General features: G+C 38.2%; 2 protein-coding genes across 6 annotated transcripts; both read left to right on the forward strand.

The window, feature by feature from the left end:
- The first annotated feature begins 3,997 nt into the window (after nt 1-3,997).
- Nucleotides 3,998-15,317, forward strand: LOC120072979 (Chaperone DnaJ-domain superfamily protein). Of its 5 annotated transcripts, none has more exons than XR_005480646.2 (5): nt 3,998-4,449; nt 5,146-6,030; nt 12,671-12,847; nt 14,087-14,227; nt 14,706-15,317. XR_005480646.2 is itself a non-coding variant. In XM_039025529.2 (5 exons), the coding sequence occupies exons 1-5, from the start codon at nt 4,141-4,143 to the stop codon at nt 14,848-14,850; spliced, it is 1,566 nt and encodes a 521-aa protein (XP_038881457.1). In that variant the 5' UTR covers nt 3,999-4,140; the 3' UTR covers nt 14,851-15,317. The 5 variants fall into 5 exon arrangements, 3 of the variants coding, with proteins under 3 accessions (XP_038881458.1, XP_038881459.1, XP_038881457.1); XM_039025529.2 differs by having other exon boundaries at nt 3,999-4,449; nt 12,671-12,756; XR_005480647.2 differs by lacking the exon at nt 14,087-14,227 and having other exon boundaries at nt 14,706-14,833.
- Nucleotides 15,318-17,252: 1,935 nt separating this feature from the next.
- LOC120073038 (putative prolyl 4-hydroxylase 9) lies at nt 17,253-27,799 on the forward strand. The gene is made up of 8 exons (XM_039025612.2): nt 17,253-17,563; nt 17,668-17,787; nt 18,007-18,164; nt 18,931-19,033; nt 25,057-25,152; nt 25,349-25,414; nt 25,523-25,642; nt 27,467-27,799. Exons 1-8 carry the CDS (start codon nt 17,438-17,440, stop codon nt 27,551-27,553), a joined length of 876 nt encoding a protein of 291 aa, XP_038881540.1. The 5' UTR covers nt 17,253-17,437; the 3' UTR covers nt 27,554-27,799.
- The last annotated feature ends 99 nt before the right edge of the window (nt 27,800-27,898 follow it).

Raw genomic sequence — 27,898 nt, forward strand, 5'->3', positions numbered from 1 at the left:
ATTGGTAGCAGGCCTCAAACATTTACCTAACTATTTACCTTGTTGATGTTTATGAATGCTTGGTAGATTAATAACTTATAGAGTATGGATAGTTATGGTTCGAGCACAATGTTCTAAGTAATTTGTGTCTAGTGCTTATGAGGTATGTTGCCCTAAACAGAATCTGAATGGTTAGCATATGCTACTAAGGGAAAGTCGGGGCTATAAGACAAGCTAAGTGAGAGGTCTAGGTGAAGGACTCCTAGTAAAGTATGTTTAGCTCAATACCTCGAAATGGTAATCGAGCTTAGAGACGGTTGATGATAGAATCCTAACTACGTACACGTAGGGTCAGTATGAATAGGAAGGTGATGGACAGAGGATCCACATCCCAAGAGATGAAGTCAAGTTTCAGTAAAACTTATTAATGAAGAATGTTATGCATTGAGGTGGCTCCGTGTTAGCGAGGACTATGAGGAGGGATGAACTATGTCATTCATGGATAATTGTTGATAAGTTCATAGGTCCCAAGCAAATAAGCTACATGAGGTTGCTTAACATCTTCCTCAAGTATGTGTTTGGTTGATCACATGCCAAGGTAACATGATTGCCTTATTGCATAAAGGTATCCTATGTGAAGCATGCATTCTAAGGACTGTAGCTAAGTTTCCACAAATGCTAAGTGTAAGGCTATGCTCTGGATGGTTTATAAAAGATGTAATGTTAAGCATGATATGTCTTTAGTTAGTTGGACACTAAAAGTATGGAAGGTGTCTAGGAAGTACCTAAGGTGTTGACGATACTTAATGACTCCATGTGCACGTAGAAGGTTTGGAAGAAGAGGCCGAAGTATGGGTCTCTTGGACCATAAGTGAGAGGCTGATGTGTGGGTCTCCTAGGCCATGTTTAGTGAATGAAGGGCGAAGTATGGGTCTCTTGGAGTGATACAGACGTTAAGGCTTGAGCGATGAATGCTCGTTCTCAACTAAGGTTTAGGAAATATCCACAAAACGTTATCATGCTTATGCTTCAAGTGTTATGAAGCTGTTCAATGAGCTATAGTTAATGGTTTAAGTAATGGTCATGAGTGACACACCTTGACTAAGGTAATAGTGGTAGTTGGGCCAGAGGGTCCCTCCCCCAACCAGGTTGAGGTTCGTTAAGGTTATGTACAAGAGCAGACCATAGGAGTCGCTCTCTTGTAAAGATATTTAATGTGGAAGATGAGGCCTACGGGTCTCCCAGAGTTGAGGCTTATGACACCTTGTTATGGTTAAACTCTAGTAGATAGAGTGTTATGTAATTACTCTTGGCTAATTTCTCATTCTTAGCAATGCTTTTCATTCATGATCTCCTTGCTAGACGTGACTGATGTATATGTCTTTTATGTTCAATGGTTAGTCATCCACTGGACTTCTAGCTCACCCTTTTTTAAATGTTTTCTCCACAAGTAGCGGTCACTCCTCATAAGACGACTCTGCTATTACTCTGCCACTCAAGACCAAAGTGTTAAAAGTTTATGTGAGGGTTTTGTAATAAGTAGTATACATGTATTAGTCTTGTAGGGACTAGTTCAGTTTGGTGGGCTTTCTGCTTATGTAAAGTGTTTAAGTTGTATTATTGAAGAGTAATGTACAACTCGTTTAATGATTGTCGTTTGTTCTCAAGTTGATGATTGAGCATACATATATAGATGTGCATTTCCAGGTTCTAAGTCAAGTTAAGTAGGTCAGTAGGCAGTAAGTACCAGCAAGAGAGTTGGTAATTACTGCGGTTACGCCTCCTTGCAGGTTTAAAGGGTAATCTGGGATAGGGGTGTGACACCTAAAATTGGAGGCTTATTGAGTCGCCGTTGTTGAGCCACTCTCACCCATGCAGATTAAAGGATAATCCCGAATAAATGGAATTCATAGTTAATTTAGGATTAAGATCGAGTTACCTTAGGTTATCGAATTGAAATAGTCAGTTTTAACAGTAAATAGTGTTAAAAATAAAAGTGACTATTTCGTGGTTTGGTCTTATGCAAATATCTTTTGCAAAGGATGTCCCCACTCGCATGTCTCTATATGAACGATTTCAGGATCACATCGTTTGTATCAAATACAAAGCGGGTCGCATCCATCGTGTCCTCAAGATAAGGTATCCAACTTTGTCCTTATATTATGGATCGTTTAGGCTACATACTCAAACTTGATCAACTTTTATACCACATAAAGTTCAAGTATTCATACTAGGCCAATAGTTCATTAGTTTATTGGATTTAGGCTTTAACATGTGCAATTTACATATTCAATAATAACTTTACTAAATAAACCTTAATAATAATATTTTTATTGTAAATAAAATATATTTAATATTTACAAACTGCGAGTTTTATGACATACAACCCAACGACTTATATTGATTATATCCATGGACACAACTTGTCCTACAATGCAAGTACAATTATAAATATACAGTGGTTTGTCATGTAGTTAATGAATGAAGGTTAATTTAATTAAAAAGTTTAATTAATTAATATTGTTTCATTAGAGCTTATAATCTATCCATAAGGTCTCCTTGCTAGCTCAACATAGACCAACAAGGGTCAAATATGTTAAAAGAAAAATTTGTAATGTTCAAATTTATGAGGGAAAATATTAATTGTATTGGTAATTAAATACATATTTTATTATAACGTTTATTTCGATGAAACTTCAAATCATAACTTTACATATGGAGCATTAATTTATTTGAATATGATCCAAACAATTAATAATTTATTTGGATGAGATTTATATAAATAAATAAATTATTTAATTTTAATAAGATTCGAATTAAATAGATATTGGGAGAATTAATTTATTTGAATATGATTCAAATAATTAGTTAATTAATTTGAATGAGATTTAAATTAAAGAGAATCTACTGAAGATAAATATTAAATATGATTTAAATATCCTAAACAAAAGAGAAATATTTTTATTAGATACTATTGAATGTTTAATTTAAATTATTTGCAAAGAGGTTCTCCTAATAGGATTAGGAGTGACCCACTAAAGATCAATAAATAGGGCCCTAGGGAGCCTTCATAGAAATCACTTATATACTTTACTCTCTACAACATAATTTCTACACATTGTAAGATTTCACTCCCAAGAAAATTCTAAAAAAATTCTTCTTCTCTATCACTCTCATATTTCAAGAGCAATTCCCACAAATCGAATCCTTGCTAGAGCCATAACAAGGAAGATCTTGTGGAAAAGAAAGACTTCAAGGAGAAGACTAATTGTTCGAGGAGAAGATTTTGCTGCAATTGTAGATCAATAAATGTATGTCGTTTAACTTTTCTTGATTATTTTTATTTTTAATTCTTTCAAGAAATCAAATAATGTGATCACACGCTTCTGTCGAGATTCAAATCCCTTCATAGGGAGCTCAGACGACCCATGGGAAACATCATAGCGATTAAGGTTGAAGCCATCCAAATTCATAATAGACATGTCATAAAGGAGGCATTAGGAACTTAAGTGGAAAGTGCATTTAAGCATCTGTACCAATATTGGTATAACCGACCTAACAAATTAACTCAATGGTTCCATAAATTTATGAAGGGTAATCATGAGTCTGAGTGATTATTACTTTAGTATTCTACATAAGCAACCAAAGCCATTGATCGAAGGTGCGCCAAAATATCTTAATATTTTCTATTGTCGAGTTACTCACAAACTTGAGATTGACTTGAAGATCGATGTGTGCATGGCTTGATAACACACCGATGCTCAGTTTCTTTTTCGTAATACAAATTTATGGTTGATCCATTTTGTTGGTATCAATAAGTACGATTTCAAAATTAAGAATCTTTTTGTAACTATTAAAAGAACACAAAATTAAATATATAGACATCATCTATTATACTTTTTTTTTTTTTTTTTAAGTTGAGGTAATAACTTCTTCACGAAAGATGCAAAGCCATGCGGTTGGGTTTGGTTCATTTGAGTCGGTCTAGTTTATTTTTCCCTCAAAAGCGAGTGTCCCGATTCGCGCCACGGTAGTGATCCCTAAACCACATCACAGGTCACCATTGCAAGCACATACAACTCAGGATGCGATTACGATTGTTTCTTTGTGCGTCTCACCACTCGAATCGAAATAAAACTGAAAGTTACTCCGGTTGACGGAATGTGCCGCCGGCAGGCACTCTCTCTTGTTTCAGTTCTACAAAGACGAGGCAAGTCTAGCTCTTATCGCCTAGTATTATGTTATTCGAGTTGTGGAATTCGGCTGTTCACCTGTGGCAGTGACTCAGTTCGATCTGAATTTTATGGGGAGAGCGCATACGACATTTTGGGAGTTTCAGAAACTAGCTCCAGCGATGAAATCAAAGCTTCTTTTCGAAAATTGGCAAAGGAAACTCACCCGGACCTCGTTGAGTCGAAAAATGATTCCGCCGCTTCACAGCGTTTTGTTCAAATCCTTGCGGCGTATGAGGTGCTTATGTACAATACTCGTCCTCTCTAATTCTAGCTTTCCTTCACTTGATAAATTGCTGTCATGTAATTCCAAAACTAGTTCCTTTCTCAGTTTGGAACATGTGAAGCCAATTTAAGCAATTCAATTTATCTGCTTCATCTGTTAATTGAATGTAATTTACTTGTAGAATGTATTATAGCCATCTATGTTACATTTCAACCTAAAATTTATTTTTCGCGAAGACTGAGATGTAGGCAAAACTAGAATAGAAAATCATCTTAGTTTGGAAAGGTTCGCAATGACATTAGCAGTAGAAGGTGATAATTAACTTAGGTATTTGATAAAAAGGTTGTTAAGACTAAATATTGGATTTCGAAGAACAAATTTTCTCCAGAGTCACGCATGGGAACTGAGCTTCACTGTGGCATTTTCTCAAACGACATGACTTGTTCATGGAGCTTCATAGTTAGTTCACTAACACGTGCAATGGTCTTCCTGCCGCTACCCGGTTATGTTTGAGAACTTACGTTTTCATAACCTGTGTGCAAGTCACTGTAATAGGTGCATCTCTTCTAAAATGTAATACTGCTTCTATGCTTCACTACACGGATAGCAAGTGAAAAAACTGGTTAATAGTGATGTTTTAGTCTTTTTGTTTTCTTTGTGATATACAGGGTAATCTGACATCAAAGCATAATCGATGATGGATTGCAGATCCTTTCTGATTCTAAGAAGAGGGCACACTATGACAGTTTTCTTATAGCTCGGAGAAGGATAATTAAAAAACATGGTAGCTATGGTTCAATATCATCATACGCATATAAATCAGATCAGATAACCTTCAAGCAGATGGAAGTTGTTGAATGGTTGAAGTCCTATAGAATTTTTATAAATGAGATATTATCAGAAAGGAAAGTTGTTGTTGGTACAGATTATTTTGATGTTCTTGAGAAGGATTTCTACTCAGCCATGCATATTGCTTTCTATGGTCCAACCATTGAATCTATGGAACTTCTTCCTGATTGTTTTGAAGCTGAGGAGAGGTCAACTCATGAAACTTCAGAGATATTGCACTTGGTTTCAGGGCGTGATCTTTTTGGGATAGTCTGTTTTGCTGAGGAGGTGCCTAAAGTGGCTTCTGCCACCAATGGAAAATCTATTGCTTCAACCTCTAGGTATCTAGACATTACTCAAACCATTGAACATGCTGGCAGCTGTGTGAAATTGACACGAGGGGAAAAATTTGAGCTTCCTCAGGCCTCAATGCTTTATGAATCAGATGCATACAAAGATTTAGAGTTGCATATTTGTGGAAAAGTAATTGCTAAGGCTTCTAGACTTCCTCCAAAGTTTCACGGTGAGAGCATGGAGGATAAAAACAATCAAGATCAAATACATGTTTTTCTAAGTTCCAATGATGATCCCATGCATTCCAGTGATGGATATTCTATAAATTTCTCTACTGAGGATGTTGCCGATGCAAAGATTCCCGTGGGTACTATTGTTGGTCTAGGTACATCTGAAGAAGAAGGATCATGCTCTGTCTACAATAACCATGGCACAAAAACACATGTGATAATGAAACATCGAACATTGATGGTCTGTATAGTTTTTATGCTACAGCCATCCTTTTATTTGCTTTACACTTGTCAACATAAATTATCGTCACTTCAAATGTTATATTTTTCTATAGTTCATTCATTTGTCTATGTGTTTGCTATTTATGATATATCTTGTGTGTGATAGAAGCCAAGGATCACCAAGGTGTTTACATAGTCCCTATTGCATCGCCTTGAAGTTTAATTGATATCGATATTTTTTTTTTGTTGGCATTATTATTATTTTTACACTTTTTTTTGTTTTCTATTATTATTATTATTATTATGTTTACACTTGTCCATTTGGTTAAGGCTTCCACCAAATGGCTAAGGTGTTCAAACCTTGGATCACTTCTGTGAATCTTGAATAGTCGGCAAGTTTTCCTTACCTACAAATATCCTAGAATGAGTAGTAGTTCTGTTGAAAGTAGGGTTTTAACCTAAGGATATTTATGTAATTGTCTTCATCTCGAGGGCTCCCTATTGTCTATTTATTCACCTTGTTCTCTTGTATTCTGAGTATCAATTCAATAATAAGAAAAAGATCTATATCGTGGTTTTTCTCCCTGTTCTAGGTTTCTACATAAGCTGTGTGTTGGTCTCTCTTTTCTTCTTCTCTCTTTTATATTTCATCATGGTATCAGAGCATGGCGACAAAACTCTAGCCGTCATCGATGAGAACCAACCACAGACTTCTTTAGCAGCCCCCATGAGAATCGACGGAGCTCCAAGCGTTGACATGAAGGCAGCCATTCAAACGGCTGTGAAGGAGTATCTCCAAGCCGTCCTACCACAGCTGATCCCAGCCGCCGTCGAGAGAGGAGCGATTCAGCCCTGCCAAGATGTTCCAGCCGCTGTGCGAGGGAGAATCGTCCGCTTCGTTCCAAACCGAAGCTGCTTTCGACGATCAAAGACGGTCGATCGCACCGAGCCGCGCCGGTGGGTTGCTGCCGAGCCCTTCGTCCGCACCGGTCGCGCCGCTCGTGCCGATCGCTCCAGCCTCAATCCAGTTGCTGCCTTCCCGTGCGCCGAGCCGAGCAACTGATCATCTGCAGTCTCTGTTCATGATTCACCTAGCCGGCGGCTCGAGTCCAGCCTTCACGGCTGGTTCTGCCCTTGTCTAGTCGTCTGTAGCAGCATCTTTTCCAGCCGCGCCCAATCATGGTGGCTCGGCCCAATGCCCTGATGATGTTCGACGACGGTTGGCATACCTCCAACTGCAAATTTCAGACTTGGAAACGGCTCTTGACACAAATCCTCAACCTGTCACCACAGAGGATCCGGTAAATTCATTCTCTATTTTGCCCATTGCAACTTACTTATCTGGCTCAATGGGAAATTCTGCAGGATTCCTTATGGAAGAAAAATTAAATGGCCAAAATTGTTTCTCCTGATCCTAATCGATCAGAATGGCCTTAGAGGGACGACACAAATTCGGGTACTTGACAGGAGAGATTCTGAAGCTTATCCCAAGTGATCCTCAAGAACGAATCTGGAAAGGGGAAGATTCGCTATTACGTTCTGTTTTCATCAATAGTATGGAGCCACAGATTGGCCGACCATTACTGTATGCAGCAACTGCCAGAGATATGTGGGAGGCAGCACAGGATCTGTACTCAAAGCGATCAAATGCATCTCGGCTATACACACTACACAAGCAGGTCCATGAGTGCAAACAAGGGGCCATGGATGTCACATCCTTTTTTAATAAACTGTCAATGTTTTGGCAAAAGATGGACCTATGCCGAGAAATTGTCTGGAATTGTGCGCAAGATGGGACTCAATACTTGAAACTTGAAGAAGCCGACCGGGTATATGTTTTCTTGGTAGGATTGAACCCCAAATTTGATAGTGTTCGGAGTCGCATATTGGGTCAATGACCTATCCCCTCCCTTATAGAAGTTTATTCAGAGATACGACTAGAAGAGGATCGATCGCATGTCATGAATAATCCTCTCGCTGCTTCCACTGATGCAGCGGCTTTTGTTACAAAGGCGCCCAGTGCCGATGGTGATAAAAAAAAACTCACTCCTGTTCGTGAGCATTGTAAGAAGCCATGGCATACGAAGGATCAGTGTTGGAAGTTGCACAGAAGACCCCCAAACAGTAGGCGACGACAATCTCATGACAAATCAAACACTGGTCGTGCCCTCGTAAGTGACTCAGTTAATGAAAATACACAGCATCAGTCCTCAGCTGACAATAAGAACAATTTGAGTGCGGTCGGGGTGAGTGCTATTGCACAATTAGGTACATTTCCCTCTTTTGGCCTTATTAGCATTAATGGCAAGAAACCCTGGATTGTAGATTTAGGTGCCATAGATCATCTTACCAGTTCTTCAGATCTGTTTATTTCATATTGTCCGAGTGCGGGGAATGAACGTATTAGAATTGCAGATGGGTCATTTGCCCCGGTTGCAGGGAAAGGCCATACCTCCCCGTTTGACAGTTTAGTACTGCGTGTTACTCTGCATGTGCCTAAGATCTCATATAATCTTTTATCTGTCAGTAAAATTACAAGGGATCTGAATTGCAAGGCAATTTTCTCACCAGACTTTGTTTTGTTTCAGGATCTGAAGTCTGGCACTGCCCGGCACAATAGGGGGCTCTACTTCCTTTCTGACGATACTTCTTCCTAATTCATAATTCATAGTGATGTCCGGGGCTCCGCACCAACTACCACCTCCACTGCCAAACGTTGGTTCGTCACCTCTATAGACGACCACACTCGCCTTACTTGGGTCTTCTTACTTACTGATAAGTCTGAGGTGTCATCCGTCTTCCAACAATTTTATACAACTGTTGAAACTCGGTTCCATGCAAAGATTGGAATTTTGAGGAGTGATAATGGGCAAGAGTTCTTTAACACCTCTTTCTGAGACTTTCTTGTGTCTAAGGGGATTGTCCACCAAAGCTTGTGTACTTATACCCCCCAACAGAATGGAGTAGCCGAGCATAAAAATCGTCATTTGCTGGAAGTCGCCTGGTCCTTAATGTTGTCTGCCACTCTTCCGTCCTATCTGTGGGGGATGTCATTCTTCCTACCGCCCACCTCATTAATCGCATGCCCTCTCGTGTCCTTAACTTTCATAATCCATTGGACCTATTCAAAGAATCTTATCCGACCACTTGCTTAATTTTCGATGTTCCCCTTCGGGTCTTCGGCTACGTCGCTTTTGTTCATTCCCATGGCCCAAATCGCACAAAATTCACTCCACGTGCTCAGAAATGTGTCTTTGTTGGGTATCCCTTCCACCAACGTGGGTATAAGTGCTATCATCCGTCTTCTCGTAAGTATTTTGTCTCCATGGACATTACCTTCCTTGAGGATCAGCCCTTCTTTCTCGATAGTCCTCTTCAGTGGGAGAGCTTGAGTGAAGAGACTAACTGGTCCTCCTATGCTGTTCCCTTAGAATCAGCCCCCTATTCCTTCTCCCAGCTCTGAAAGTGTATGTCCGGTCCTTCCTACCAACCAGGTTCCATGGATAACCTACTATAGGAAGAATCTTAGAAATGAAGCAGTGCCACCTGTTGAACAACCAGCTTCAGTCCATGAGTCAGACCCTGCATCAGGTCCAGGTACGTGTATTGCTAAAACTAATGATGTTGATATGTGTATAGAGACTGACAAATGCAGAGAGGATAAGGACGAAGGAGGTGGAAATACCAAAAGTGTGACAGATGAGGAGACAGCTGAGAATGATAGCAATAGGGAAAATATGCCAGCAGTTGGTAATGATACTAGAGCAATTGGTGAGGATGTGGAGGATATCACTGAAATTCCTTATATGCTAATGACTGATCATGCTAAGAAACCTGGAGAGTTGGAAAATCGTGATGCCTCTCTCGATCTTCCTGTAGCACTAAGGAAAGGTACTTGTTCATGCACGAAGTATTATATGCACAGCTACATCACATATAGTAATCTGTCACCCGAATTTAAAGCTCTCACTACCAGCTTGGACGCTGTCATGGTCCCGAGCAGCATTCGTGTAGCAATGGAGAGCCCTGAATGGAAAACGACTGTTATGGAAGAAATGAGGGCTCTTAAGAAAAATGGAACTTGGGAACAGGTGGTTTTGCCTGAAGGGCACAGGACGGTTGGATGCAAATAGGTGTTCACCGTAAAGTACAAGTCAGATGGGACGATTGATCGGTATAAGGCCAGACTTGTTGCTAAAGGCTTCACTCAGACCTTCGGAGTTGATTACTCTGAAATGTTCTCTCTCGTGGCCAAACTCAACACTATTTAGGTATTGTTGTCCATTGCTGTGAATAAAGATTGATCACTTCACCAGTTAGATGTTAAGAATGCATTCCTGGAGAACTTGAAGAGGAAGTCTATATGAGCCCCCTCCTGGGTTCGAGAGTCAGTTCAAGCACAGGGTATGCATATTGAGGAAGTTGTTATACGGGTTGAAACAGTCTCCAAGGCCCTAGTTTGACAGATTCACCACATTTGTTAAAGTACAGGGATATAAACAAGGGCACTCAGATCATGCACTATTTACGAAAAAGTCAGGCTCAGGAAAGATTGCAGTCCTCATAGTGTACGTTGATGATATTATTCTGTCTGGCAACGATGAGGGTGAAATTATGAGGCTTAAAACAAAAATGTCCGAAGAGTTTGAGATTAAAGACCTCGGTAAGCTGAGATACTTCCTTGGAATGGAAGTGGCCCGGTCAAGAGAAGGTATTTCAGTGTCGCAACGGAAATATACACTGGACTTACTCAAAGAAACAGGCATGACTGGTTGTAAACCAGCCGACACACCCGTGGAGTATAATGCAAAACTTGATGATACAAACAACAAAATTCCTGTTAACAAGGAAAGGTATCAGAGATTGGTTGGGAAATTGATCTACTTATCCCATACAAGACCAGATATTTCATATGCAATAAGCATTGTAAGTCAGTTTATGCAAGCTCCCTGTGAGGAGCATATGACTGCTGTCGAACGTATCCTTCGTTACTTGAAGGGGACTCCTGGTAAGGGCCTGATGTTCAGAAAGTCTGATAAAAGGTCTATCGAAGCATATACCAATTCTAACTAGCAGGCTCTGTTGTTGATAGAAAGTCAACCTCTGGATACTGCACCTTTGTCTAGGGTAACCTTGTCACCTGGCGAAGTAAGAAACAGGGAGTTGTTGCCAGGAGTAGCGCTGAGGCTGAATACATGGCCATGAGCTTAGGTTGGTTGGGAAATTGATCTACTTATCCCATACAAGACCAGATATTTCATATGCAGTGAGCATTGTAAGTCGGTTTATGTAGGCTCCCTATGAGGAGTATATGACTGCTGTTGAACGTATCCTTCGGTACTTGAAGGGGACTCCTAGTAAGGGCCTGATGTTCAGAAAGTCCGATAAAAGGTCTATCGAAGCGTATATCGATTCCGATTGGTCAGGCTCTGTTGTTGATAGAAAGTCAACCTCTGGATACTGCACCTTTGTCTGGGGTAACCTTGTCACTTGGCAAAGTATGAAATAGGGAGTTGTTGCCAGGAGTAGCGCTGAGGCTGAATACAGGGCCATGAGCTTAGGGATCAGTGAAGAAATCTGGCTGAAGAATGTGTTGTCTGATCTTCATCAAGATAATGAGCTTCCAATAAAATTGTTTTGTGATAATAAAGCAGCAATAAGCATCGCAAACAATCTAGTCCAACATGACAGAACCAAACATGTAGAAATTGACAAACATTTAATCGAAGAGAGACTAGATAGTGGAAGCATTTGCATCCCCTATATTCCCTCAAATCAACAAGTGACAGGTGTGCTCACCAAGGGGTTACTTAGGCCAAGCTTTGATTATTGTATCAGCAAGTTGGGCCTTATTGATATTTATGCCCCAACATGAGGGGGAGTGTTGAAAGTAGGGTTTGAGTGTTGAAAGTAGGGTTTTAACCTAAGGGTATTTATATAATTGTCTTCATCCCTAGGGCTCCCTACCGTCTATTTATTCACCTTGTTCTCTTGTATTCTGAGTATCAATTTAATAATAAGAAAAATATCTGTATCGTAGTTTTTTTTCCCTGTTTTAAGGTTTTCACGTAAGAATTGTGTTGATCTCTCTTTTCATCTTTTCTCTTTTATATTTCATCAAGTTCTATTGTGGAGATGATACTGAGGAGAAATGGGGAAAAAAAGAACAAACAATGTTTTATTCTTTATGTACTTGAAGAGATTCTTGATGTTATTAATGAAAAGAGGCTTCTCCGGTGCATGCTTGGTATTTTTTCTGTTTGACTTCATTATCTTTATACTACCGACTGGGATACTATGCTAGGATGCACTTTTTTACATCTATGTGATTACGCTTTTGTACGGATGCATTTTTGTTCATACAGTAAAATAAGTGTCCATTTTGTGCTGAGCAAAACCCTTCTATGGTGAATGAAGAGAGAATAAGATATAAGAGAGTCTTGGGACTCGTCTTTCTCCGTCCATTTAAAAAACACAATGCAATGTCACAACGATGCTGTGGAAAATTATATTTTACAGAAAGGTATAAGCTGCATGACTTGTGCACGATCAACATATTGTTGTTTCAATGGAAACCGGATGTGTGCTTGATTATCCTCCATAAATTAAATAGTACATTTATGTCGTTGATACTTATATACTAATTCCTAGTTTTTCAGGTCAAACACATGCACTGGTACAGTACAGGAGAAAAAGTTTCTGTTTGTGAGTGTAGATGCAGTCGAGCACGTTTACCACCAAGCAAGTGAGTTTTGCATCTCCAGAATTTTATAGATTGGCGTCCCCACGTTAAGTGATGCTATTAGTTCTTGGTCCTGCTACTGGAAGTTGGCCAAGTAAAAATTACTCTTTCTTTCTTTCTATTCTAGTGTCATTGTAGTCATCTGATAGTTTTATGTGGAAGCTTTAAACTGTAATGCAAGATTGGGACTCTTTGCGGGAAGGAGGAAGATTAAGGGCTTGTTGTCACTCACCTAGCCAATTGTGATTTAGACACTAAAAAATAAATGCATGACTGGAAAGAGGATTTGTGATTTTGCGATAAAATGTAAATGAATTTGTAAAGGGGAAAAAGTTGTAGCTGTCAATTATCATAGGCAAGAGTAAACGTGTGTTAAATAACAAAATGCATGGGACTTATAAGTCCTCTACAGGATAGAACTCCTTGTAAAGCACTACGTAAGGTCTGGACGTCTTGATTAAAATTTTTTGCCTTTGCCTTCAGAAAGAAAATATATATATATTTTTGGGAGGACACCTTGGTTTCTGAAAGGAACCACACCTTGGATTCTTTGATCTCTATAGTTGGACCACTTTACGTCTTCAACTCAGTGGTTTCCATAGTTTCTATGCGGATGCATCATCCAATTCTTGAGTTTCTTATGTGGATGCATCATCCAATACTTCAATGTTTTTAGCTAGCTTCTAAGTGGCAGGTGCGTGAAAGGAGCCACTGTTTAGGTTACTGAAAGCTTAGCTACTTTTTGGAATTTTTATGAAAATGGAATGGGTGTAGATAGAAGAATTTGTATGACTTGTGATCTTCCCCCCTCCCTCTTTGGTTTGTAAGGGGCTAGCAGATGCGTGTGATTGTTGAGATCTTTTTCTCCATGGCGGTCCTTAATTATGGTAAACAAATGTGCATGTCTATGAGCATCATGCAGACATCTCTATCTCGTGATTGCTTGCTGTAATCCAATAGTCCTTCTTTCTAATAGAAAGTCGGGCAGTCATTTTGCCTAAATCCTTATTGGAAAAAGGGATAAAGGAGTGGGATATGGGATTGGAAGAAGGTGCTACTGCTAACTACACAGGATTGGAATATAATTATTGTGTAAAGGAGAGGTCCTAACCTCACAAGCGTTTGAACATTTGTACTCACCCCACGAACGCTCATTTCTCTCGATATCCCTTTTAGCTATATGATTGGGGTTAGAAACAGCTTACATCATGACATTTCTGTGCATGATGTGACATGAAGATTGGTAGATTAGAAATGACGATCTTGACAACTTGGCCTCTCTTTTCCTGATTGCTATTCTTATTATTAACGTGTAAACCCTTCTATCTTATAGGTTTTGGCTATTTGAGCCTCGCTGTGGCCTGCATGACATAGGGGGGTGGTATGTTGAAACATTTGGTAAAAATAAGAAAGGCCGAACAGTCCCATCACAAAGGTTTTGGGATGGCTTTGATTCTCGAGACCAATTTCAAGAGTAAGTTCATACGGAGTATACCAATAAACCTTTCATTTTAAAGCTTCTATTTGCTCAGAATGACTTAATAGGATAATCGAGAGTTTCACTTTTATTGATTATCGTATACCACTCTCGTTTGAGTTTGTTCAGGATAAAAAACATGTCAGGTTAAAATTTTTTTATACTTGGCATGTCGATTTCTTGTCGAGCCCCATATCTTCAAGCTGGTGGTGTAATTATTGCACGGTTCTTTTTCGTTAATTGCCTTCTGATGTTCGTCATTGCTGTCATCTCTTAAATCTATAATTATGCATTCTTATGTCTCGGTTCCATTTCGGCATAAAATTCTGATATCTTATTTGAAAGTATTTTCCCTAACATGGGTTTATTCTGACTTCTACATCGAAGGTTGCTGAGCATTTCTTCTACAATTTTGTGTTTCAAAATTAATATTTTGTCGAGACCATTGCAAACTAAACTATCTAAGTCTGTGCAGGCGGCTCCATCCAGCAATGTATCTAATTGCACTTGCATACAGAACTCTTGATATCCAAGATGCAAGGATGAGAAAACAAACAATCAGGGATACTATCAAGGGCCAACTTTTTAGGATCCTCAATTGGTCCAAGAAACTTATTTAGGAAGAACATTGGTCCTCTTGATGTCGAAAATGCTTCAATTATTAGGCGTGATAAATGCTACAGAAATTATTAGGCGTGATAAATGCTACTGCGAGATGGTCAGTTCTTCCATTTGCCTGGATATGAATAATACCCAGCACAGGTAAAGACATCAGTTTGAGCCAATCATCCTCGTGATCAGCATTATAGTGTGGTCGATAACGACATTTTGGAAGTACTTTCGAGCATGGCCAAGTTTGGAAAATTCTGAACTAAAATATTTCAATTATCTGATAAACACACCATGTACAAGTTTGGAAGTATTTCAATTATCTGAAGGGAGTTTTAGCATATGGTAAAAAGATGGTCAAAATTCTAAACACGAGCACTAGCTCTAGAAGGACGATATCACCCGTTGGTGGCTGCACTGTAAACAATGTAGATTCTCTTTGATAATTATTTAAATTTTAAATTTTAGTTTTTGAAAATTCAAGCTTGTTTCTTTGTTTTGTTAGGATTTAAGGTTTAGAGTTTACTACTAAAGTCAGCTTGTAAAATGTAGGGTTGCTTAAAAATATAAAAAAATGAACTAAAATATTTACAAATATAATATAATGTCACTATCTATTACTATTAGTGACAGATATTAAGGAGGTATTTGAGGACTATAAGACTATAATAACCACCTCTTGCTACAGTAAAAACTATTTAAAAAATTTCAATTAGTGACCGTCAACACTATTTCAAAACCTCAATTTGTTACAATATTTATTATTAACTATCGTTTTTGCTATTTTACATTCATTATTTTTTTATTGTTTGCTACGGTATTTGCTATTTCATTTTCAAACTAAAATAGTTTACATCTCAAACGTATTATTTTAATCTAAACTAAAATAGTCTATACCAAACACAAACTATTATAATCCAATTATAATAATCTAAAACTATAATAACTAATTTCTTGCCCCGAATGTCCTTAATAGACTATTTCATCTATTATTAATAGATATTGATAGATATCTATTAAGGTCTATCATCGATAAATATTGATATTTTATTATATTTAAAAATATTTTGAAGTGATATTTAAAACAATTTTTCTGAAATATAAGGTTTTTAAATAAATAAATAAATTTCTATTTCCATTTCCATTTTTCATCGATAGATGATTCAAAAAGATTATACAGGCAATGAGTAATGAGTAATCATGTTTTACGAATGCTTAACTTGGATTGGCTCAATGATTTTTCAAACATATATTATGTTTTGAGGCTGATTTGTTATTCCCAATTTTGTTTTTATCCAATGGAAGATTCAAAAGGGTTATACAGGCAATTGGGATTAAATACTCATGGTTTTTTTAGGGAATGCTTTAACATAGATTTAATAATGATTTTCTTTAAGGTTGTTAAGTAATGTTTGTTCAGCATTTCGATGATTATTTTTAAGTAAATATTTTGAACAATCAAATACAATGATGCATAGGCCAAATTTATAGTCAAGAAAGAAAATCTATCGTTAAAATCGAGAGAGCTCTCTCAAAGAACACGAGTATATTGAAATTGATACTGCTTGTTCTATTACCATCCTAAATGTCATTTATAGCTTTGAAAAGAACTAATTAATTAATTAATTACAAATACTAATTAATAAATAAACTAAATATTTAATTAAAACAAACTAATTGTTCTATTGTTCTCCTCGTCACAAAGTATATAGAATTATAAAACAAAAGAAAAACAAAAAAAACAAAAAGAAGCCCGTTTTATTTACTACTCTAGTATCCGGTTATGTATGACAGATCATTATTTCCTGTGATTTTTTAGTTTAAATTTATGTCGTAGTTCTTATTAATATATTTAAAAATGAGATGTATAGACGTCTTGGCTTCAAATTAATATCAACACACAATTTTTGTGGCCAAGTTATACCTAATTTAATTGGTCGAGACACATATATAATTAACTAAGAGTAAGAGTTTCGGTATTTGAATCTCCTACTCCATGTAAAATTACAGTAAAAATAAATTTAATTTTATATTTTTATAGAAATACATGTTCAAGATCATAATCTAAGTAACTAAGAAAACTATCGATATTTAGGTTTCATATAGTAATCAATTGTTTTTTATCTTTTATTTTTGAAAGTTATACTTATTTTATTATAAATGCTTATTTATGGTTTTCATATGTTATATATAGAGATTTGAAAAAATAAGAACAAAATTTTCAAAATTATATTTTTTAGTTTTCAAAATGTGGTTTTGATTTAAATCTAAACAACATATAAACTACGTTTATAAGTTTATTTTTTTTTTTTTAAAGAAAAAAACAAAACAAAACAAAAACAAAAGGCAAAAGAGTGATTATACAGATGTTTAATTAACCCATTTTAATACTTGGTGTGCATGAAGTGGCGGCAACGGCAAGTGCATTCCCGCCCTCACACAAACAAAACCTTCGACGACCGAAAAGACATTTTTATCCTTCATTCTGTTGACTGAACGTCAAGACACGAAATCAGTCCAAGTTAACGAGGCGCTTCTGAAATTGGAAAATAGGAACAAATAAGGAAGAGATCGGTGATTCCATCAAAGGAAACAAAGATGAAAGGCAAAAGCGGAAAAAGTAATTGGAGCTTGAGATCAAAGCTAGGTTTGCCGGCACTTATCTTCGTTTTATGCCTTTTTTGTTTCCTCGCCGGATTCTTCGGTTCTTCTCTTCTCTCTCAGGTTGATCCGTGTGCTTCAAGTTTCCAATCAGTTTTAGATTTTGTCGCTTCAAAGCATATATTTTAATTTTCTGATTATCTCATTGTTATCGGACGAATGAACAGGATGTAGAGGACGATAGGCCGGGGCCGAGGTTGCTTCAATCAGTCAGCGATGGTAGCGAGTTCGATTTGATGACTCCCGGAGAAAACGGCGACGATTCAATTTCTTCAATTCCTTTTCAGGTGCTCTCCGTTTGGTTTTAATTCTCATTTTCCCTCTGGTATGTTAGTTTCACCGCATTGTCACTTAGAATGAGTTGTTCATTTTAAGATTCACATGTATTTATGCGAAGCAATACTTTATCGATGAACGAACCTTGCAACTGATTATTCGATCTTCAGTATCCATGATTTAGTGTTTAAATTACTGCATGTGTAATTTAACGTTTTCCTTTAATGGAGGTTTTGAGCTGGCGACCTCGCGCCCTTTTTTTCCCCAAGTTTGCAACTGCGGAGCAATGCCTGAGCATAGTTAATATGGCGAGACCGAAGCTTAGACCGTCTACCCTGGCTCTACGTAAGGGAGAAACCGAAGAGAACACGAAAGGAATCCGAACAAGGTATCTCCTGTTTTGTCTGCATGTATTGGCGCTCATCATTTTATTAATTATCTTTATTTAGGATGGAGTTTATGCTCGATGAGATGATTCAAGGAGTTAATCCGGTCACACTATGGGGATTGGGGATTTTGAATGAGGATGTATGTTTGCAGAAAGTATTTATCAGTATGTGTTATACTCGCATTATCTGGGAACGACATTCTGGTTTTGTTTTTAATTTTCTCATACTATTCTTTGAACGGCCTCAACATAGGTTTCTTCCTGTACTTCCATTTATAACCTCTATCTATATATGCGATTTGTTATGGTATGAGAAGTTATCTATCGAGATTTTAAGAATTCAGCATAGTTATACATGGTTTCATTTTTTGGTTCTTCCTTTTTAGTTCGATTCTTTGGTCGCTCTCACCCATGATTTTTTATTGGAATTCCATTTGAACTCCTACGCATTGGTTTTGGGAACTTCCATCCACTTTTGTAATTTTTTCATTTCTAGAAAAATATTTATCCTTCCATTGTAGTTTCTTTATTGCACTTTGTAATCGACAGAACTTCAGGGTTAGCCATGGGTATGGGTGAAAATGGAAATTTTCTATTACTTCTCTTTATTTTGGTTTTTGGTTTCATGAATTGAAGGCTCTAGTACTAGGAATTCGTGATCTTCTAAGTTCTTGGTTATACTCTGGTTATAGTGATATAGAATTTTGTAAAGGTGCTTGATTACATTTTCAATTTGATTCTCTCCCTCTTTGTCTGTCCCAAGCAGTTCTGGAGCGTTCTTTGGTGCTTCAGAAGATGAAAGTGGGACTCTGGGTGTAATTGAGGAAAAAATTGCAAGGGCAACCATGATTCCAAGGACGCATGGAGAGGTATTATTATAGTAAGATTTACCACTTTGATCATCACTATTTCCACCCTGTTTTCTTAAGGTGGAATTCTGTTGGTATATCGTTCATCAGAGTCTAAACTTTCTAAAGTACTTTGTTCTAGAATCCTGAATATCTTTGACGTAAATTTTTATAGGGAGTGTCATGGATTGAACTCTTTCAATTTCATGAAGATGATGAAACCATTAGCAAGTCATTTTCTAAATTGCTTATTATTTCCATCTCTATAGTAGCTGGCCATTCGCCTTCTTAAAATTTAATGCTTGACGTGGGATCTTGACCATCCATTTCTTATAATCGTTGATGGGATTTATGTAAATTTACCATGTAGTCAATGATGAAATATAAAAGAGAAGAGAAGAAAAGAGAGACCAACACACAATTTATGTGGAAACCCTAGAACAGGGAGAAAGACCACGATACAGACCTTTTTCTTATTATTTAATTGATACACGGAATACAATGGAACATGGCGAATAAATAGACAGTAGAGAACCCTAGGGCTAAAGACAATTACAAAAATACCCTAGGTTAAAATCCTACTTTCAACACTCCCCCTCTAGTTGGGGCATAAATATCAATAAGGCCCAACTTGCTGATACAATAATCAAAGTTTGGCCTAAGTAACCCCTTGGTGAGAACATTGCCACTTGTTGGTTTGAGGGAATATAGGGGATACAAATGCTTCCACTATCTAGTCTCTCTTTGATGAAGTGTCTGTCAATCTCTACATGTTTGGTTCTATCATGTTGGAATGGATTGTTTGCAATGCTTATTGCTGCTTTATTATCACAAAACAATTTCATTGGAAGCTCACTATCTTGGTGAAAATCAGACAACACCTTCTTCAGCCAGATTTCTCCACAGATCCCTAAGCTCATTGCCCTGTATTCAGTCTCAGCATTACTTTTGGCAACAACTCCCTGTTTCTTACTTCGCTAGGTGACAAGGTTACCCCAGACAAAGGTGCAGTATCCGGAGGTTGACTTTCTATCAACGACAGAGCCTGCCCAATCAGAATTGGTATACGCTTCGGTAGCCCTTTTTTCGGACTTTCTGAACATCAGGCCCTTACCAGGAGTCCCCTTCAAATACCAAAGGATACGTTCAACCACAATCATATGCTCCTCATAGGGAGCTTGCATAAACTGGCTTACCATGCTCACTGCATATGAAATTCCTGGTCTTGTGGGACAGGTAGATTAACTTCCCAAGCAACCTTTGATACCTTTCTTTGTTAACAGGAATTTTGTTGTTTGTAACACCAAGTTTTGCATTGTACTCCACGGGTGTGTTAGCTGGTTTATACCCCGTCATGCTTGTTTCTTTGAGTAAGTCCAGTGTATATTTCCGTTGCGACACTGAAATACCTTCTCTTGATCAGGCCACTTCCATTCCAAGGAAGTATCTCAGCTTACCGAGGTCTTTAATCTCAAACTCTTCAGCCATTCTAGTTTTAACCCTCATAATTTCACCCTCATCATCGCTAGACAGAACAATATCATCAACATACACTATGAGGACTGAATCTTTCCGAAGCCTGACCTTTTTGTAAACAGTGTATGATCTGAGTGCCCTTATTTATATCTCTGTGCTTGAACTGACTCTCGAACCCAGGAGGGGGGCTCATATAGACTTCCTCTTCAAGTTTTCCATTCAGGAATGCATTCTTAACATCTAATTGGTGAAGTGGCCAATCTTTGTTCATAGCAATAGACAACAATACCCGAATAGTGTTGAGTTTGGCCACGGGAGAGAATGTTTCAGAGTAATCAACTCCGAAGGTCTGAGAGAAGCCTTTAGCAACCAGTCTGGCCTTATACCGATCAATCGTCCCATCTGATTTGTACTTTACGGTGAACACCAATTTGCATTCAACTGTCTTGTGCCCTTCAGGTAAAAACACTTGTTTCCAAGTTCCATTTTTCTTAAGAGCCCTCATTTCTTCCATAACAGTCGTTTTCCATTCAGGACTCTCCATTGCTTCACGAATACTGCTTGGGATCATGACAACGTCCAAGTTGGTAGTGAGAGCTTTAAAGTTGGGAGACATATTACTATATATCATGTAGCTGTGCATAGAGTACTTCGTGCATGAACGAGTACCTTTCCTCAGTGCTATAGGAAGATCGAGAGAGGCATCATGATTTTCCAACTCTCCAGGTTTCTCGGCATGATGGGTCATCTGTATATCAGGAATTTCAGTAACACTCTCCACCTCCTCACCAATTGCTGGCATTTCTTCCCTACTGCTATCATTCTCAGCTGTCTCCTCATCTGTCACATTTTCGGTATTGTCACCTCCTTCGTCCTTATCCTCTCTGAATTTTTCAGTCTCCATACATATATCAATATCATTAGTTTTAGGAATACACGTACCTGGACCTGATGCAGGGTCTGATTCATGGACCGGAGCTGGCTGTTCAACAGGTGGCACTCCTTCCTTTCTAAGATTCTTCCTATAGTAGGTTATCCATGGAATCTGGTTGGTAGGAAGGACTGGACAAGCATTTTCAGAACTGGGAGAAGGAATAGGGGCTGATTCTAAGGGAATAGCATAGGAAGACCAGTTAGTCTCTTCACTCAAGCTCTCCCCTTAAAGAGAACTAACGGGAAAGAAGGACTGATCCTCAAGGAAGGTAACGTCCATGGAGACAAAATACCTACGAGAAGACGGATAATAGTACTTATTCAACTATTTCACGGGACTTTTAGGTCAGATGAAAAGCAGTACCCACGTTGGTGGAGAGGGTACCCAACAAAGACACATTTCTGAGCATGTGGAGTGAATTTTGTGCGATTTGGGCCATGGGAATGGATAAACGCGACGCAGCCGAAGACTCGGAGGGGAACATCGGAAATCAAGCGAGTAGTCGGATAAGATTCTTTAAATAGGTCCAAGGGATTATGAAAGTCAAGAACACGAGAGGGCATGCAATTAATGAGGTGGGCGGCAGTAAGAATGGCTCCCCCCACAGATAGGACGGAAGAGTGGCAAACAACATTAAGGACCAGGCGACTTCCATCAGATGACGATTTTTACGCTCGGCTACTCCATTCTGTTGGGGAGTATAAGCACACGAGCTCTGGTGGACAATCCCCTTAGACATAAGAAAGTCTCATAAAGAGGTGTTAAAGAACTCTCGCCCATTATCACTCCTCAAAATTTCAATCTTTGCACGGAACTGGGTTTCAACAGTTGTATAGAATTGTTGGAAGACGGAAGACACCTCAAACTTATCAGTAAGTAAGAAGACCCAAGTAAGGCGGGTGTGGTCGTCTATAACGAACCAACGTTTGCCAGTGGAGGTAGTAGTAGGTGAGGGTCCCCAAACATCACTATGAATTAGGGAGAAGGGACTGGACGGCTTATAACGTTGAGAACGAAAAGTAACATGACTTTGTTTGGCACGAATACACACATCACAATTTAAAGAGGCTATATTGACATTGCGGAATAGATGCGGAAACAAATATTTCATATATTGAAATTTTGGATGTCCTAAGCGATAATGCCATAACATAAAGTCATTTTTGGAAGTAGAAAAAATTAAAGACATAAAACCAGTTCTATGATCCTCCTTAGAAGAAGCATCGTTAGAAAGGAAGTAGAGTCCCCTATCGTGCTGGACAGTGCCAATCGTCATCTCCGACTTTTGGTCTTGAAACACAACAGAATCTGGTGAGAAAATTGTCTTGCAATTCAAATCTCTCGTATTTACTGATAGATAAAAGATTATATGAGATTTTAGGCACATGTAGAGTATCACGCAGTATTAAGCCATCAAACGGGGAGGTATGTCCTTTCCCTGCAACTAGGGCAAAGGATTCGTCTGCAATTCTAATACGTTCATTCCCTGCTCTCAGACAGTATGAAATAAATAGATCTGAAGAACTGGTGACGTGATCTGTGGCCCCTGAATTTACAATCCGGGTTTCTTGCCATTAATACTAATAAGGCCAAAAAAGGGAAATGTACCTGATTGTGCAATAGCACTCACCCCGACCGCACTCAAATTGTTCTTATTGTCGGTGGAGGATTGATGTTGTGTATTCTCATTAACTGAGTCACTTATGAGGGCACGCCCAGAGTTTGATTTGTCATGAGACTGTCATCGCCTACAATTTGGGGGTCTCTCGTGCAACTTCCAGCACTGGTCCTTCGTATGCCATGGCTTCTTACAATACTCACAAGCAGAAGTGGGCTTTTTATCACCATTTGCAGTAAGCGCCTTTGTAACAAAGGTTGTTGCATTAGTGGAAACAACAACAGGATTGTTCATAGCATGCGATTGATCCTCTTTCAGTCATATCTCTGAACAAACTTTTCTGAGGGAGGGTGTAGGTCGTTGACCCAATATGCGACTCCAAATACTATCAAATTTGGGGTTCAATCCTGCCAAGAAAACATACACCCGGTCGGCTTCTTCAAGTTTCAAGTATTGAGCCCCATCTTATGCACAGTTCCAATCAATCTCTCGGCATAGGTCCATCTCTTGCCAATACACTGACAGTTTATTAAAGTAGGATGTGACATCCATGGTCCGTTATTTGCACTCATAGATCTACTTGTGTAGTTTGTAAAGTCGAGATGCATTCTGTCGCTTTGAGTACAGGTCCCTTGCTGCGTCCCAAGTATCTCTGGCAGTTGTTGTATACAATAAAGGGCGGTCAATCTGTGGCTCCATACTATTGATGAGAACATAGCGTAATAGAGAATCCCCCTTTCCAGATTCTTTCTTGAGGATCGCCCAAGATAGGTTTCGGAATTTCTCCTGTCAGATACCCGAATTTGTGTCGTCCCTCTAAGGCCATTCTGATCGATTGGGACCAGGAGAAATAATTTTGGTCATTTAATTTTTCTCCTACCAGAAATCTTACAGAATTTCCCATTGAGCTAGATAAGTAAGTTGTATTGGGCAAAATAGAGAACGAATTTACCGGATTCTCTGTGCTGATAGGTTGAGGATTTGTGCCAAGAGCTGTTTCCAAATCTGAAATCTGCATTTGGAGGTACGCCAACCGTCGTCGGACATTATCAAGGCATTGGGCCGAGCCACCATGATTTGGCACGGCTAGAAAGGATGCTTCGACCAATGGCTGGATATGGGAAGAACCAACTATGTAGGCTTCAGTTTGGAATGAAGTCGACGGCACTCCCTCACGCGGCAGCTGGAACCTCTCGGCAGAATTGAACCGCTCCTCTATCGGCGGCGGCTGGACGACTATGGTAGCTGGGATCAGCTGCGGTAGGGCGGCTTGGAGATACTCCTTCACAGCCGCTTGGATGACAGCTTTCATGTCCACGATTGGAGCGCCCTCGGTTCCCACAAGGGCTTCTGAAGACATCTATGGTTGGTTCTCGTTGATGACGGCTAGGGTTTCGTCGCCATGCTCTGATACCATGATGAAATATAAAAGAGGAGAAGAAAAGAGGGACCAACACACAGTTTACGTGGAACCCTAGAACAAGGAGAAAAACCACGATACCGGCCTTTTTCTTATTATTGAATTGATACACAGAATACAATGGAACATGACGAATAATAGACGATAGAGAACCCTTGGGCTGAATACAATTACAAAAATACCCCTAAGTTAAAACCCTACTTTCAACGGTTAGATTTTGTTTGTTATTTTATGCTGAGATTAAAATTCTCTCTCAAACTGTTCTTTTCACGTTCAAACTTCTGGAGATTGATAGTTTGATAACCCAAAAGAGGATTAGTATTACCTTTTCACATTTCTTGATTGAATACCAAGGTACGTAATAGTAAGTAGTGACAGGTGAACATAAAACCTGAGATAATTAGTTGTTGCGTTCTATCCATTTGATGCACCTGGTACTTCATTTCTTTTTTTCTTTCTTTCAATTGTTTGCAGAAATATGTTCTATAATAATGCTTCATTTTGTAGTTAATTTACAGGTTAAAAAACTTCTTTAAAAAGTATAGAATTTCTTTTTTCCAGATGTTTTAAAATGGATTGAGGATTCTGTGTTTCAGGCATTTAATATCTTGCGTTATGAGATTGGGCAGAAGTATAATTCTCATTATGATGCGTTCAATCCTTCTGAATATGGGCCACAGAAGAGCCAAAGGGTACAAAATAAATATATCAGCTTTTCCTTTGCTCATTGCTCGTTCACATTTACAGTTTTACACTCAATCCTTTTCATTCATTTATAAGAGCTCTGTTACACAAATATCTTGATCTCCCTCCAAGAGAGAGAGAGAGAAGAAAAGAAGCGAAAATGTTGCACTACTTTGCCTGACATTTTAGTATCCAAAAATTCAGGTGGCTTCCTTCTTGTTGTACTTGACTGATGTTGACGAAGGTGGAGAAACCATGTTTCCATTTGAGGTAAGACCATAAGACCATATGAACAAGGTGGCCTTTCTCTTGACATCTTTTACATTTTACAACCAAGAATATGAATCAAATGGAGTATTTACTATGTTTGATTGGCAGAATGGCTCGAATATGGATGGACTCTATGATTTCCAAAGGTGTATTGGTTTGAAAGTGAAGCCACGTCAAGGTGACGGACTTCTGTTTTATTCTGTTTTCCCAAATGGTACAATCGATCCGGTTAGTGTTCCTGTTCCTTTCCCCTGATGCTTGATATGGTGGTTTTAGTTTGAATGCTGTATGGATGTGTGTATTGTTGAACAACAAGCTAACAAGAGGGAGCATTTATCGTTTGTTTGAGCATGGAGTTGCTCGATTGATGATAGACCCCCTATTGAACATGTTTACAAAAGGAGGCACGTGAAAAAGGGGAACGAGGAATAATAGTCTATTAGAAGTTAGTTAGAAGGGTGGCCCCATGTAAATGTAATGAGATGTGGGCTGTGAATAAAGGGAAATATATTGTCAGAGAACGAGCTGGACATTGGTTAGTAAGTCTGAGAGTTTTGTACTTGGGAGAGAGGGGAAGCTTTCTAAATCCATTGACTCATCACCTTTTTTTTTTTTTTTTGGGAAACGGAAACAAGACTATTCATTGACTCAGCACCTTTCTTGATAAATAGGTCTCACTTATCAATTTCCAAGTAGGGGTCTAATTCTGCCATGAAAAAGAGTTTGAGCATGTTTGTAACAAACAACAGTTGCTCATATCAAATCTACAAATTCATATCATATGCTACTTAAAGTATAGACATTGAAATCGAAGATGGTTAGGATCTCAGTCTTTAGGGGGAAAAGAATGTATGACTATAAAATGGAAAATGCAGACTGATAGAACCTTTCGAGAGAACTGTCTCTATCCCATTCCCAAGTTCCACAATGGACCAGTTCCAACTCTTAACTCCCTCTATTTATGAGCACTCCTCCTAACAAACTATCGAGGAGTTACAATTGTCACTACTAATATCCAAATAACATTCTCTAATCGAAGTCCTTTAAAATTACTAAAATCTTTCCCACTTTCTTCAGGCCGTTGCTGTTTTTGACATATTCGTTCACCGACTTCAATTAGATATGCTTTGTCATAGACAAGGAACGTCAGGCATTATATATTATGTTAAACTTTCACAAAGCTGTTATAAGATGATGCTCGTTAGGAAGCATGGGCACTTATTATGAGCAGAATGTCAAGGTGTTCCCATGTTGGAGATAGACATGCTTCGTACACGTATTTTAAGCATTAAATTTACTTTTAGTTTGTTAAGTTTTTTATGTTTTGGCGCTGCTGCGGGTGTGACACATTCAACAGATGTCGGGACTCATCTTGTTTAGGAAATACAGAAAAAAAAATTGTTCTTTCCCATTATAAGTTTAAAACTACAACATTTGAACTTTTATCAAGTAATTAATGAATTAATATATGAAAGCTTTCCGAAAGTAAACTATTAAAAAAATTGATGAACTTCATCTGACCAAACCTAGTTATATAGTGTTGGATGATGATAGAAAATGCTCGTTTATTTTGTTGGGGACTTAGATAGTCTGACCTTGCAACTCGGGGTCAATAGACATCTACTTAAAATTGTAAGTGGTAGTGTTGAGGATCTCACTTATATCGAAAGGATGAAGATACTTCATAAGTTACTCATCTTATTACTGAGCTTCATGTTTATCTAATAGGTAGTTACTTTAAATCTTTACATCATACTAATAGGTACTTACTTCAAATCTTTACATACGTCACTGGATTTGAAAGCATGCATGTATATAAAGTAACAGCAATTATTTTCGAAAATATATTTTGTGGGCAATTCATTGTTTCTGTATGCTGCCCAAGTTGGTGCTTTTGAGTTATTTGCTTCTGTGTGGAAGCATATTATGATGTATCTTTTTCAGGGATGAAGAAGATTACTATTACGTTAAATTTTGCTCATCTGTTTAGCATTTTGCATTTATTAAGAACGCTGCTTGTCTGAAAATCTCATGTATTGGATGATTTTGTAGACATCACTTCATGGAAGCTGTCCAGTGGTCAAGGGGCAGAAATGGGTCGCTACAAAGTGGATCAGAGATCAAATACAGGACGATTAAGCGTTACTATTTACTACACGCAATGCATAATCCGTAAATCTCTACCTCATCATTTTCTCTGTATGATAAAATGAGTTCTAACATTATAAAAACTTGATTCCCATGCTCTCCTCTTTACCAGATAACATAATAGGCTAGTTATTAATGTTGGAATGTTTTTTCCATTGTAGCTTATTGTTTAAAAGGTTGATGCCACGTATATTTATTATCAACCGGAGATTAAATTGAAAATGTTTAAACAATAAACTGAATTGGAACATGTCTAAATATTAGTGGTTAAACTAGGAGATGCTCAACACCTCAACCTAGTATAGTTATAAGTTATGGAAACATTATTGAATAGAT

The sequence above is a fragment of the Benincasa hispida genome, chromosome 3 (assembly GCF_027475165.1).
Source record: "Benincasa hispida cultivar pf3 chromosome 3, pf3_genome.v1.1, whole genome shotgun sequence".
Lineage (NCBI taxonomy): Eukaryota > Viridiplantae > Streptophyta > Magnoliopsida > Cucurbitales > Cucurbitaceae > Benincasa > Benincasa hispida.